The sequence below is a fragment of the Lepisosteus oculatus genome, chromosome 5 (genome assembly GCF_040954835.1).
Source record: "Lepisosteus oculatus isolate fLepOcu1 chromosome 5, fLepOcu1.hap2, whole genome shotgun sequence".
NCBI lineage: Eukaryota > Metazoa > Chordata > Actinopteri > Semionotiformes > Lepisosteidae > Lepisosteus > Lepisosteus oculatus.
In genome coordinates, this window is record NC_090700.1 from 35,915,106 (window position 1) to 35,930,786 (window position 15,681).

At 43.0% G+C, this 15,681-nt stretch overlaps 1 protein-coding gene across 2 annotated transcripts in view; it reads right to left on the reverse strand.

Moving 5' to 3' along the window:
• The window catches only part of tbc1d22b (TBC1 domain family, member 22B), a 137,361-nt gene extending 134,624 nt beyond the window's left edge, over positions 1–2,737 (reverse strand). For both annotated transcript variants that reach the window (XM_069190323.1, XM_006628423.3), the window contains exon 1: positions 2,509–2,737. In XM_069190323.1, the coding sequence (XP_069046424.1) occupies positions 2,509–2,564 (56 nt within the window). In that variant the 5' untranslated portion in view covers positions 2,565–2,737. The remainder of the gene's footprint in view (positions 1–2,508) is intronic.
• Positions 2,738–15,681: the final 12,944 nt, after the last annotated feature.

Genomic DNA, 15,681 nt, shown 5'->3' on the forward strand with positions numbered 1-15,681 from the left:
CTGGCCTGTATTCATCATTACAGAAACATTACATTCCGACACAATTACCTTTTTTTCCTCATAACAAAGGCCAAAACAAAGCAAGCCGCAGTTCATCTTAGTTCTTGAGCAACAAGATGGGAATAAAACCCATCACTCAGCAGTTTGAACTGTACCAGATTTTATAAGATGCAGACTCTTGTACATAAGCCAACACCAGACGCTGGATATTTCACGCTTGTCCACTTATTTGGAGTAAGTGCATAAATGGACATGTGGTTCCTTATTTTTGCTGTGGCCAATGTGATGGAAAAGTTCCCAATCCATAGCAAATGAATAATATGGGCTATTTGCCCACAGGAAAAACCAGACTATTGGTATTAAGAAAACAAACACATACTTATTTGTTGCTCCTATTCCGCTAATGAAACAAGCAAAAATAAAATATCTACAAGACAGTTATTTCCAGCCCTTGCATTGAACTGCACAGTGGGAGGCAGAGGGAACAGGTGACCAAGTGTGATATTTCCTGAAAGGTCACAAAAGGAAAGAATATTTCAGGGCGCCAGCCTTGCACCTGTCTGCAGAAAGATGTTTCTGCTCCTGTATCGCACACATCTCTGATATAGATGGCCCAAACGTGATCAGCTGGCTGTATTCTGACACTCTGATCACTGACAGCTACTTCAGAAAGATAAGCCATGCCAGAATGCACTGGGAGGCTCTGTGTTTGCAAACAATGATAAAGAATTGAGAAGGCCTAAACGGAGCCAGGGCTTCAGTGAATGTAGTGCCTCACTGTGCGGCAACGCTAAGAATGTAAATGTAGCGACTTAAAACTAAAAATTGGCATTAAAAAAATAAGTACACTTGGAAACCAGGCCTCCACAAAAATAACAGGCAACATGGCTGCAATAGATGCTCCATCCACTCAAAAAGGAAAGACCTGATGGGACCATTGACAGCTCCAGCACACAGCCTCCACATACTAGAGCACAGAATCTAAACCGCTGGCCCCCTCTTCAGCTTCTGACACGTCAGACAGCAAAAGGCCTATGCAGAGCAAACTCCACCGCAGCACAGGAAGTGTGTATTCGACAGAAGACACAATTGCCAAAGATAAACGCAGGAGGGAAACTGGGGGAAACTGTGAAAGCAGAGAACCTGTGCAGCAGACTCTTTGGTAAAACAAGAGTGGATTTCTATCAGGGTGTAAAATCCTGTTGCACCTAATACTGGACAGAGGGCAGTGGCCCAGCTGTGCACATTACCCTGCAGATCAATTGCATACTAATGCAATTTCATTTTTCTTTTACCTTATTCACTACAGCACAACAGTATTCTATTCTTATATAGTACAGTGAAGGCAAAATGTCCAAATCGACTATTTCATGACTATAACAGGTTTTTCTATTTAATAGTTATGTTATTCAAACTAATCAGGTCAAAAGAAATCCTTACATTTTTGTTATACAGAATTTTTATTTCATTGACTACAGCAAACGTCCAAAGTACAGTATCACAGGTGTGCATAAAGAATTCATTTTTTCTCTCGCCAGGTGAATCACTCTTTCCCTTCTCCCACACAGTTCGGTTTAATTTTAACGTTCTTCAATTTGAAGAGTTAATGAGAGGCTCACGTTCAATCCCAGTCCAGAAAAACGCAAGTGAAATAAGCAAATCAATCTACAAGCATCGAAGCATAAAGCACAAATAAAAGTCTGAAATGTTTTTCAGTGTCAGTCTTCTTTGAAATCCGTTGCTGCCTCTGGGCTCATTTTTGTTGAGCAATGAGCGTTTGAAGTTACAGCACAATACACAACAGCTCCTACACGAGTTATATACAGTATATAGTGAAAGGAAGAAATGACTTTATTCAGAATCCCTCTGCACTTCTGTTTACTATTATTAAATATGAATATTTTTCAAACGGAAAAACTTAGTTTAACCGCAGCGTGGCTTTGCTTGGTGGTAAAACATGAATTGCATATAGAAACGAAACTGAACCTTACCAGCAACCCCTAGTATGCAACAGTTAAAACAGATAAGCATTTGCACGTATATCAATTAAATAAGTTGAAAATATAAATTCAGTAACCTATTACCAGTACATTTCTTGATATAATTAACAAAAAATAAATTTAGAAATACCGGGTGTATTTTATGTTTACAAAAAATGAAAACATGACATATGCTAGACAGCTGTTCTTTGGCAGAATTAAACCTGTAATAACAATATTCATTGTTACGTTTTTGTTTTTTCATGCTTTTATTTAAAAATAACTTCAATTGTTTTGTGGGTTTTCTGAAACATAATCACATTTCATTGCCAGAGCAAGATGATATTTATCAATGTTCACCTGGTGTTCCAAAGGTGAAGTTCACGAAGTGGTTTCCTCTTAACCTTTAATCTAAAAGCTAAGATGCATTCTATTATTACTAGAACTATTACGTTTATTTTTTACAGACAGAGTTTTCCTTGTGTTGTGGCCAGCAATGTCAGTGATGCACAGTATCAGAGAAACCTACCTCCCCGGAACCTTGGTGTTCCTCTTCCAAAACTGGATTTTGTTATCGGTTGTCATGCTCTGAGAAATCCCCGATTCTTTTCAAGCAAACACTGGATCCAAATTCTTAAGAGCGCTGATAAAAAAAATGAAAAGTTGTTGAAAACTCAAAGTGAAAATACTGTTGGAGTTATTATTTTATATTAGCAGAAAACAGAAAATACAGCACTGGGAGTCGCCATCTTGGAGTGTTGTAAAGAGCTGGCTCCTGATTGGTGGAAGTGGAGGCAGGTGTCAGGAGGGGACCAATCATAGGTGTGGTTTCCGCTGGCTAGGGAGGGGTTTGCTGAGGATTGACGTCGGTATCGTTCCCCCACAGGTGCCGTCAGCTTTAACAGGTGAGTTCTGACGTCAGATTGTGAGTCGGATTGTGATTTTTCCTTTTGTCCTATGAACCGTTCATTTTTATTGCCTTTAAACCTGTTGAGCTTTACATAGAAAGTAACTGAGCTTCGTTTAAAAGTCGTAAAAGAACAGTGTTCTACCAATTTAGTTTTTTCCTAAAATATTTGAATATTTATACCATTACAAATGGACTGAATATATTGATACTGAATTAAATGAAATGTAGAGAGAGATTTTTGTATTTCTTACTATTGCACATATTCAAGAATGGCCTGTGGTTTTACAATTCCTTCTAGAATTTGGTTCTAAATCTGGGATTACAGGACTTCTGCATGCTTCCCAGCCAGAGAGATCATTGGCAAACACTGCACTGGATCCCTGGGTAATGTCCACCATGAGTGAGGATTATCTCCTGCAGTTCTCCATCAAATCACCCTCTTCCTGGGTATTCTGGAAATCCCCCTAGCAGCCATGTCTGGCTTCGTTTTTTTCCTGACCATCCCACCCAACAGATTCCTCAGACATGGTATGGAGTCTCTGTCCTGCTTGTTTTCTGGTTCTCAGGAAGGATGATCCCCTCTGCCCGGTGCAGGGCTGCAGGAACCTGTACACCAGGCGGAAGGAGCTGAGCCTCTGCTACTGGACTGTGTATCAGTAACCCTAGTGCAGGAGTGTCAAGTTCAGTTTCTAATTAAATAAATTCTCTTAATTAGGCATATAATCTTTTATATCTTTTGCAGTTACCTAAAACATGAACTTCACTAAAAAGCATGACCTATAAAACACATTCCTGCCTGTTTAGCAGTATAAACAATTATACTGTTAATTAAATAATTAGACAAGCTAGATGTGAAACACAAGCCAGAAAAACTTGGCCCCCCAGGAACTGAGTTGGATGTCCTTAACGTAGTCAGTCAAAAGCAGGGATTCCTTTATATGCTTAAATTTGAAGGGTGCGTACCTCCATGTTCCTGGGTCAGGTGGTGTGGCATTGTATGACTGGATGATTTTGTTATCCACAGTCAGCTGAGACAAGGCTCTTGCCCAGGAGCTAATTAATGTCTGCATTTCTTTTCAGGCACCAGGGCTATAATGGCCTGGCATCCCAGAGATAGGGAGATTGATATTGCTTAGCCTTAGCCCTACCATTCTCAGTCACCCATTTGGAATGAAGACGAAAACCCTGAATCTTCAGAATGCAAGGCATGCGTGGGCATGTGTCTGCAGTGTTAGTAGCCCAACCAGGGAACAATAAAACCAGACTGTATTAATGGAAAAAAAAAAACATTGTCTTCTCAGCACACCTGAGTCAAACAGCAAGTGTGACACCTCTGCCCATCAGGGGGCTGCTGTCTAGCAGTCACCAATAATTCCAGTGGGTGTTCAAGGGAACAAAATGAATGCTGGCTGATTTTTCTGATGACAGCTATTACCCACTGAAAGTGGTTCTCATACGGCACAACTGCCCCTGCTGACTCGTATTAGCACAGCCATGGCAAGCTGCTGTAAAGAGGGCGACAGATAAAGTTTGTGCTATTTAGGAGTGTTAACAAGAGCCAGGTTTTCTGGCTGCGGTCCAGGCTTCGAAGGGTTGGAGGGGGTCACTTCATTTCCCCGAGAGATAAAGCATATCAGCCATTTGCAGTTATTGCTTCTAAATTATTCATTTTCTGCATGAAACAAAGGTTGGGCCTTGGTGAGCCGTGATCAGAGAACTGTTGCATACTGTCTTATGGACTAGCCTGCATGCGAACTGGATTCATAAAACAGCAGTTAATCAGAGCTTGCACACTGGCATTCTCTCTTGGTCCTATTTTTTTTGTCCTATTTGAGAACATTTCGAGACGTATTTGTTAGTTTCACATTGGCCCTAAACATAAATTAGTGCACAAAGCACACATAACTGTATTTTAATTAGAGAAAAACTGGGAAAGTAATAGAATTATAACAGTAAAATCCATCCATCCATTTTCTAAACGGCTTTATCCAGTACAAGGTTGCAGGAGAGCTGAAGCTTAACAAGGCAAGCAACCACAGTGATTAGCACAGTAGTTAGTATTGCTGCATCATAATGCTGGGGCCCTGGGTCCAATTTCTGGGGTGCTCTCTGCATGGTCTCATGGAATTTGTATGTTCCACACACTTTTCTCCTTGTGTTCGCATGGGTTTTCCTCCAAAAGCTCCAGTTTCCTCCCACAGTCCAAAGAGAATAATTGGCTTCTTGAAAAATTAGACCTGGTGTGAGTGTTTTTGTATCTGTGTTTGTATGAGCCTTAGCCCAATTAGGGTGTGTCCTGCCTTAGGTGTGCCCATTGTCCACAGCCCTGTATTGAACAAAGCAATTAGAAAATGCACGGATATACAATATCTTTTAAATATTTTATATCTGTCTAACAAAATTGCAATACATTAAATTGGTTTGCTCTTGTAGCCCTTTTAAATAAATAACAAAAATAAAATAGTGGATGGTGTAGCTGTATTTAGATATTGTCGTGAGATATAAAAATGTATATATACTGTATATCTCAATTAATACCAAAGTGACATCAAAATGTGGCTCCTAAAATGAACACCACACACCAGAATGAGCAGAAAGACCAAATGAGGTTTACTGAAGCTACAAAAGATGTGCTTCATTCCAGCTGAATAAAATACATTGTGCATTCATGTGAATGATATTTTAAAACAGTTCATGGTAGTGTTTTCAAATACAACTGCCACCAGCTCTAAGCAAAACCCACTTTGAGAAGCTGAGGAGAGAGGAGGCTCTGTGAGTCACTAATAATACTCACTGCCACAGATCGGAGTTATATTTGAATAGTAGTCGGGGTTCCCAGGTGGTTTAACCAGAAAAGGAGTTTGATCAGAGCGCAGGTTGAGCATCATGGTTACCCGATCATACCTGGGCTGTGTCGTCAGCTGCCGGTGGCTGGGATTCCCCAGCAAGTGGGACGTAGTTGGCATGGCACTGCTAAAGCTGAGCGATCTCAGAGCTCGTCAGCCTGTGACACAGCAGCCGCCTGCTGGACGTGGCAAACCCTCGTGAGCTGTGAGTGACAGACACATCCATCCTAACATCGGTGCCAACCTAACTCTGCAATAAGAAAACCGGGGGGGTTGCAACATGGCAATGCATGAGGATGCGTTTGGCAGGTGGGCGTGTTGGGAGGGGTTAGGCAGGGGTTTCATGCATATTCTGTAAAAATGCTGCTCTTGTCTTCAAGCACAGCAATCTCAAGCCGCAAGACTGGATCCAGGGCCAGGTACACCGCGGGGTAGCAGACTAGAGCAAACAAGCCCATGAAGCACATTTCAAAGGTAGACGTCAGCAAACAGGCAAGTCCACAAAGCACAAATAAAGATACCGAAGGAGATCCGAAGGCAAACTGGGGAGAAGGCAAAAATCGAGCACAAGCAAAAGGCCGAAGAGAAATCCAAGAAGCAAAGTCGAAACACAGGCATGATTGACAGACAAAGCAGCACACTAGAAAAAGGCTGAGACCAGCTGAGAACGCACTAAGACTGAGCGCAAGGGCAGGTCTCAAATAGCCAGGTATTAAGAATGTTCAGGTGGGACTGAACTCTAGTCATATATCATTGTCACGGCAATGGCCTGATTGACAGGTCTGTCGTTGGTTGTGGTGTTTGTCAGTGCAGTTAGCACTACTACAGCACGAGAGGACATGACACGTTCAGGCCAACATCCTGCCTGCCTGCACGGTATAGGCGATGCAGCGGTAATCGAGTTTACTACCACTGCAGATTCCAACCTTGGGAAAGTATAATTGATACAGACACAAACAAACTCTAAAACCCTTCTACACGAGCTCTCCCCGGCTGTCTCCAGCTTGAGATGAACAAGATGAACTCATCCTCGCCTCTCACCTTGCGTCCCCTCTGCTGCACTGCTCCCAGGACGGTCTTCCTGCTTCCACAAACACAGCCCTTTCTACAGCACACTGCCATCTTTATCCTTGAAGAAAAATGGCTAGGGGACGCATTTTATTCAATTAGAACAGCAGTGAATCTGTTAAACCTGCATAAAGAAAAAGCTAAAACCGATTAAGAAGAGAAACTATAGGAGGGGAGGGAGGAGGGCTGGTTTCCAACCTGTGGCTTTGGGACGGAGGGGGGTGAAGAAAAAGGGAAGTGTCTTTCTGAGTTACCTTACTGTTTCGTATTGTTTCTTTCTCTAAGAGAAGCTGAACCCCAAAACAAGAAGAGAAGCAACAATCTACTTTGTCTACAGGTACTTTGTCCTCTTCTTCTGTAGGTGTGCAAGATAACAGCTCTATGTATCAGCATCTGCATCAGGCCCTGCATGGTGCACAAGGGGATGCTGCCATATCTGGATGTACTGCTGTCTGCTTCATTTTGATCTTGGTGCTGCCTCTCATAATTATTTTTCTATTACACCTTGGCTAGAGAGCTGAAAAAGCTGAAAAACCCATGATCCATTTTTCAGCTAAGCAGGTGCTCTGTAAACGAGACTAATCAGAGGTGAAGATCCCAGGGTTGCTGGTAATTTAACATCTTCCCAATAGGGGCTTCTCCACGGGTGGCAGGTTGACTTCTCAGCTGGGTCAGACCTCAATGCAGCTCCCGTATAGAGCCACCTGCTGTGTCCACCTGCTTCTATACTGTTCTCACAGGACATCATCCTGTTATATATCCTACTGTTTATGCCATTAGGAGCATGAGATAGGGGTGGTTAAGATGAGATATAGACAATGTGTGACAACATAATCCAGTAGTGACTGGACAGAGGCTTGCAGCAGAAGATTCCAAAAGCAGGACACATGTCAAGACTTGCAGATGGCAGCCCCCTTGGAGTATAGGAGATTTGAGTACCATGGAATCTCTGGACCTTCAAAACAGACTGTGAGCAACACAAAATAAGAAAGAATGGAAGAATTAGTATGTCTATATTCTCAGATAACCATCTGTTCACCATTATCCTGAGCCCAGTTATTAAAGGTTATCCAGACTGGTTACTCTTCATGCACAGCCCTGCGTGCCTTGACTGTGTGATCTCAAGCCATAGGGCACCCTGAGACCCAGCATGCTTTGCATTCTGTTTCCCAACACAAGCAAGACTCTTGAACTCAGCAGAGAAACTGGTCTCAGGGTGCCCTATGGCTTGAGATCACTTGGCTTGGCTTTCCAGACTTACTGTATGGTTTGCAGTCTGCAGAGCTGTGTTCGTAAGATCTACTGACGTAAGAAAACAGAAACAGCAGATTCTTTCTGTGGCACTCTACAGGCCTGTCAGATGCTGTTGTATTATCTCAAATGGTACAGGGGTTTAACTGTAAAGTTTTGTTTACGTTGAATGTGTTAACTCAAAATGTAACAAAAATACACTGAACTGAACTTTCGTTCAGTGTTTTATGTGGTGAAAGAAGTTCCAGAAGCTACAAAGGTAGCTTTTTTCTCCTCACTATTCCTAAAGAGGCTGATATGTAGAATATCTGTGTGATTTTCCTTATAGAGGTACCTGAAGTGCAGTATAAGTGTGTAAAGCACTAATATTGTTTTTATGCACAAGAGCTTCAGGTTTGCCTCAAACATCTGCCAGTCTCCTAATATTCTGGGATTTTATAACTCCTAGCTCTTTTTGTAATACGCTGATTTGTGACTAGTTTGACCTCTGTAGAGTATGACCAGAAATCTACTATTCTACAGGTTTACTTGACCTTGCCTTTTGGAAGTTAATGGCTCATATCAGAGTCAGCTTTTTGCGTGATCTGAATAATCTCTAAAAATGATACCCAAAACATTGTGTCAACCTCCAAAACCCATACTGTATTCTTTTAAAAACACTCATTCATAGAAAACGTATATCCTCCATTTGTTACTCAACCAAAGGGGATATCCTTGGAAGGGGATGAATACATTTGCAAGGCTCTGTGGGTATTATCTTTTGGTTCTTTTATTGGGGGTGTACTTGCTTTCACAGCCCCACTGAGGGCTCTCCTACCCTTTCGTGTTTTAGTTTCATTATTACGTGCACCTGCCCCCTGTTTGCAGATGAATATTTAAGTGTGGCGTTTCTGTGGCTCTTGACTCAGCATCTGGCAGCCCGCCTACCAGTGGGTCCAGGATAGGCTTCAGAACGGGGTCCTGACCATCTGGGTCCGGGGCTTTGAGCGCCTGGCCTCGTTATCCGTTTAACCTTTGTGTTCCTGATCGAGTTCCCCCTTCCAGGGGATTTTAATCGTCCTTGTCTTGGATGGACCACCCAGTTTTGGATTATGGACTGTGCCCCGATTTCCCCTTTTGGACTGTGTTGGACTTGTTCGCCTGCGCCACGCCCCAAGAGCACCGGATCACAGTCGTCACGCCCCCCTTATCTGTCATCCTGTCCTGTTCCTGCCGCGTTTCTCCTGCTGTCCTACTCCTGTCACTTCCGGATTATACCGTCTGTGTAGGGTCCTAAACAATGCATTCGGGAGTCAGAACCGGCTCCCGTTACAACTGGGGCATCAAGGCCTCTGCCTGCACCTCATCTCCCCTCTTCACATTTCAGCACAGCAGAAAAAGACTATGATTACTTTTGCACCAAATGTTCACTACCAGCTCATTTCCTTTGTCAGGGTGGCCTTCCTCTGTTTAAACGCCGTTATAATTGCGCCTATTTACCGCCGCGCAGCACAATCCGACTCCTTCACTTTAAATTTTCCAAAATGTTTCCAGTGAGGAGGCTATAATTAGCTTTCCCTTGCATTCTATCTCACGCCGCCTCCAATATCCATCCCCCGGCCCCCACCGATAAATCTCCCTCCTGTGCCGGTAATTAAGGTGTTGGGATTCAACACAGCGCCTTCAATTAATCACCCTCCGTCTAATACATTTCATCAGCGCTCTCTGCACACTCCACACAGTCCCCACCCCGCCCCCGCCTCTTTGCTCCCTAAGGTGGGAGGAGAGGGAGCTCCAGCCTGAGCACTGGCTGGGCACAGCTGAGCACGAGCAGGCCGAGAGGCGGCCTCCCCTGGGGAGTGCAGCCACTCCTCCCCCAGAGAGCTGGAGAAACAGCTGTGCCACAACGCATCCTGTCTGGTTATTCTCCATGCCTGCGGTTCATGCCATTACATAGGACAATAATCGACAGGGCAGGCTCCAACATATTTGGTTTTCTCCCACCTGGGCAACATGGAGAGCCTGCAGCACCTTCATGGAGGACTTCGTAGCAGCTGACATTTTGGGTAGCTGATGCACGAAACATTCTGCGCATAAACGTCATACAGTAAACTCTGGGGTCCTCAGTCCTGGTTTTGGGGCACCGGTGCGTCCACAGGAATTTTCTGGGTCTCTTTGAAGCAGCAACACCTGGTTCAAGTAAGCCCAAAAATGAACTGATTTGGGTCGTTAAGAGCCCAGCTGGACTGAAACCTGCAGACACAAGGACACTCTGTATGAAATAAAATAGGTGAAAACACCCTCATTGCTCTGGAGACTAACATACACATGCTGAGAATTATTGCACGTTCTCCTCTCAGATTTTTTTTTCAGTCAGTAGATCTAAAATACAAGTATGTGAAATGAAAATTAAATACCAGTGCAAACTTCTTCTGATTTTATTTCCTAAATAAAAATGTATTATGCGTCAGGAAGAAAAAGTAAGATGCTGCAGAGTGTAGCAGGTTTATAATGAGACTCCCCACCATCAGAAGAAATGGAAAAGCTGGAAATCCGATTCAGTTAATGAATCAGTACACACATTGTTATGATCTTCATTAAACAACAAGAGCGTTCAAAATTTTCATAAGTACAAAATTGATTTTTGAATAATTAGTATTCCTTTCGTCATCTAAGGATGTTTCTGGATAATAGAGGTTGACAGGATAGAAAACAAAATGCAGCATACACACCTTTATCATGTCACAAAGTGGAATATACCAGTTTTGCCATACAAATTTCACATCCTTGGTATAAATACCAGGATATGGATAAATCATCCTTATGCATCAGGCCCTGCCAGATATACAACCTAAGCTGGCCAAGGTGGCACATACTGCTGTGTATGTGCCTACTTCATTTCATGCTAAGTATTGTGACTCAGTTGTGTTACCTGTGTCAAGTTTGCTCTTTTCAACATAAGTGTTTCTGACATCATGTCAGCGCCATACTAATGGAAAAAGGGATCTTGCCTCGGGTAACTGTAGGGCCTCGTATATGAGAAGATTCTCTGGGCAAAAAACAGGAAGATTGTAATGTTTAATCACCAGGTCTTCCACACGAAAGAGAAGTAAAGATGGGCTCTGGAATCAATCGAACCTGCGAAGACCCTTGCGGAGACTGTAAAGGCCACAGTGGCTCAGATCTGGGCAGTGCCACTAGCTGACTGAGAGTTCTCAAGGGATGGCAACTGCCTGCCCACCAGCTGTTGCAGATAAGTGGAATTGAGGTCAGTAAGCGCTTCCTTGTTGTCTGTGTAGTATGCAGTGACCGGTGGGTTTGCAGTGTTATCAGTAAGAGCTACCCTACTCCTGCACCTGAATGTGTAGCCATGATGTTGATTCTGTGCTCTTCTGTCACGACACAAAAAGCATCTGACCTGACAGGGGACTTTCCAAAGGACGGTGTGTGTATTTTGTCTATTTACCCAGTGCTTCTATGAAGGATATGGCAATTAGCAATTGAAAACAACTTGTGATTCTAAATTTAAAACCACCGTCGAAGAGTGCTTTCAGTTTCTATTTCTCCCCAGTGATGACGTCCCTCATGTCTGGCATTGGTTCGTCTGTAGGATTCTGTCATCTTTCACAATTTTGAAAACGTGCATCTTGAATTCACGGGCACCTGGAAATTCTTACAGCTATCAAGGCCCCAGGGAAAGTAAAGTAAAAAAAGTACCAGCAGTCTGTGAAAGTGAGCCCACATTTATTCTGTGTGCCATGTGGAGACTGCATTTGCGGGGCATTTGGGACTGACAGGGCAATATGGCTCTTTACTGCCTGTCACTCAGTGCAGGGTTTAAGAGAAACAGCAACATTCCTACAAAGGAGAAAGCAGCTGCCACATCCCTTTGCTCGTTTTATCCAGCTTTTCAGAGGAAAAGGGTTTTGGTCTCTTCGTTTTGAGGACGGAAAAAGCCTTAATGCCTGTCTGATGGCCCCTTGATTCATTGCATTATACAAGCCAACATACTGAATTCCCTTTCCAGAGGTCTAGAGACTGCGACCGCTGTCATGTTGCATAGCATCCCTCTGCAGTATGACCTAGGATGCATCTCAAATACAGGAGTTCCTTAATCTTCAGTCAGAAAAAAAACAGGCCTAGAGCGCCCCCTGGAGGCTAATTCTCAATGAGAGCGCCAACAGCTCTAACAGAACACCTTCCTTCCCACAGAAATGCGGCAGTCTCACGTCACATTGATGTGCCTGGACGTTCTTCAGGTCATTTGAGAAACTGGAGAGGTTGACACAAGGACAAGTGTAACTCTGTGTAATTGTTACAGTTATTTTGCACTACGCACTTCTGAGAAAAACGACAAAATTCTATTTTTATATTGCTCCCCTTTTCTGATTTTAAATCAACTTGCCTCACCTCCAAGACCTTTCGCCCAATGTAACAGGTCTCACAGAAACTGAGACGTTTTAAGTGACATAACCAAACGTGTCTGATCTCTGCTGAGTAAAGCACATCCAGTACAACACTGTGTAAAGAACAGAGTGGATTTCTCTTGTTTGTAAAGCTAATGTTTGCCAATATGTTTCGTGAACTAAAACACTATACTGTACTGCACTGCAGTTGTTATCGGAACTTCATTTGCATAGCCTATTGTAAAAGCACTCCTCCAGCATCTATTTGATTTTGGAGGTTAGTATGTTTTGTCTTATTTTGTATACGTTTTTGAAATGTTAATTATCTTATTGTCCTTTCCATATATATATATTGCTATTCTTTAGTATTAAACCTTCATTAAAAGGGCACAGGTAATGGAAGACTCTCCATTCTCTTACAGCTGTAGAGAGAAGTATGACACCAAATCTGAATTTAATGAACACGCTGGAACACCATACAGTAACTACATCAAAATTGCAAAGAGTAACTTCAGTATTCTGTATATAGTAATTTAGTATTTGTATCTTCAAATGAAGAAAAGTAGTTCAAACTCAAAAACTGTCAAGCACTGGCAACAGGAGAAAATTAACTAATTTGCAGATAATTACATATAACTCTGCCGTTTTGCAGAAATTTGCAAAGAATTACACGTGCAAAACATTTGTCTAATTGCTTTTTGTGCCTTGCTCATACAGCTGGAATAACTGTTTCTGGAACAGCATCTGTTGAGAAATGAGTTCTGCTGTGACCTGTGGGCTTAAGTAGCCCTTTGCCTCTGCCACCAGGCCGATCGAGTAGATCTGTGCATTACTGTGCTGTACTGAACTTTGCTCTGCATTTAACCTTGAAAATCAAAGAGCTCTGTAACTCAGAACATACAGGTTCCCTCAGGCCTCAGCTCTGTATAGGAGCATATGATAGGTTATAAACAAGACAGGTTATAAATGAGGAAACAATTTGACCCAACCAGCCCAAGGGCTATGTTAAGAGAAACACTGTATTAACAATGTAAAATGACGCAGAAGCTGCTTAAATATCACGTACGTTGGTTGTGAAAACAATTCAAACCACTAACTACCAAGAGGGACGGGTGGTCATAATATTTGCCTTTGTTTCTAACCCTTCTTACGTTTCTCGAGTAGTGGCATGGAGAGGTTTAAAAAATCTTTAAGGCTCAAAGCTGTGACTTGGTCTCTGCAGTGTAAGTCTGGTTGCTAGGCTAGAGCACGTCTGCGGGTCTCCAGATAGCCGCACAAACGCAAAGTCATCTCTCCTGGCGACATTCTGCTTTTTGATCGTCCGCGGCAGTACTGCTTGCACCTGAAAGCACTGCCGGTATGTCGCTGTGGACAGACGTGCGAGACAGGCCAGCACACAGCTGGCTGGCAGGATAATTGGTAGCCGAGGGGTTTTATCAACGGTGGCACATCTGGTCTGCCGAGACGGCCTGCGGCCGCCCGCTGACTCACTCCCCCGCTGAGCACGTCCTCCTGCCACAGCAAATCGGAGCTTAATTTATGGAGAGTCCCTGCCTTTCCCGAGCTGTCATCTCACGGCCCCGACCAGACTGCACCCCTCTGGCACGCCTCCGTCGGGGCCCGTCAGAGGAGCCTGGCAAAACTGGAGGACACGGTGTGGGCCACACTCATAAAACATTGACCACCATGCCAAGATCCACCTGCTTTTCTTTTCCTTGGTGGAGGACGGCTCTCACTGCATCTTCCCTGCTACACCCGCCACACTGGCTGAGAAAGAAGGGTTACAGTTACCAAGCACAGTTTTAAAGCACTGTTGCTTTATAAAGTTTAGTCAACCGCTCAATTTCCTTTTACACTGGTAGAACTGGGTTTGTGAAGGTAAGGCACTTAACATAAAGGCGTCTGCTTTTTAAGTAACAAAATGAATCTCGTTGATTGTTCATTGTGTAGATCTGCAACAGGACTCACCAGCTTATACAGATCTAGCATTTCTTGCCTTAAGTGTTGTTAAGCTGACATTCCTTAGGTGTCAGGTGCATAGCACGCTCACAAGATTTTCTTAAATAGTCAAAAGTAGTGCTAGCCAAGCTATTGATTTGAAGTTTTTCTTTCTAAACTCTGTAAGAAGTGATTGATAATAGATGTATAAACGTATTGCAGTAACTATATTCAATTTCTTTTCTTTCACTCACTTTGTAGTTTTTCTCTATCAAATGATAAAATATATTGTTCAAGTTGCATGTCCTTACATAAACATAATACACATAAAAATGTACAATTGGCACGCTTACTGTATCTATTTTTAACCACTTGGATATTTTGTTCTGCTGTTGCTGCTCAGCAAAAAACTGAAAGTCTTTTAGACGGCTCCAGGGAGATGTGTGAGAAATGCCAGGAATACCTGGGGGCTAAATTTCTGAAAGGAGCAGATTTCACTGCAAGCTCCCCTCCGTGCTCCTTTGGCAGGAAGCTTAAATCTTCTGCAAGATCATCTTCCTGCTGCTTTTTTAATACTACACACAGGCTTATCTTCCAGTCTAGTGTTCATACTGAACAGAAAATCAAATCAAGCAATAACTAAATATTAAACGGCATGTACCTAGTTTGAAGTAATTCAAGTAGGTAGCTGCATCAGCATGCGTAGGCTGCCAAGGAACAAGTAAAGGTTTATTCCATGCTGAAAAGAGAAGAAAAGAACATTTCGGCTGTGGAGCCTTCTTCAGGTGTGAAGGTGGGGTTGATTTCTCACCCGAAGAAGGCTCCACAGCCGAAACGTTGTTTCTTTTCTTCTCTGTTCTTATGTACATAGCCGGTACACTGGTTCATTTCAGCAGTTGCTGGTTTAATAAAGTGAAAGCCAAAAGAATGTGCAAGGACCCCTTACGTTAGGTTAGGGTCTGCACTTCTTGAGATTTTTGTTTATCTTATTGTGTTTTTCTTTCAATTGCAAATTTCCACACTGGGGAAGCTTTGGAGTAGTGGTGAGGGGCCTGGGCTTCTAATGGTTTGGGGTTGAGGGTTCAAATCCCAGGTCTATACAGTGGTACCCCTGAATCCTCAAACTGCCCTGTTAAATTACCCAGATGCATAAAGGGCTACAAACAAAATGCTTTGGATTAAATGAATCAGTAATAGCACTGTATTCTGCAGTTGACTGTGTCGCCCTTCAAGACAGTATACCGCCTGGAAATACCCAAGCCTTTAACTCATTAACCTTTAGCTACAGTGCCTTGCAAACCGAA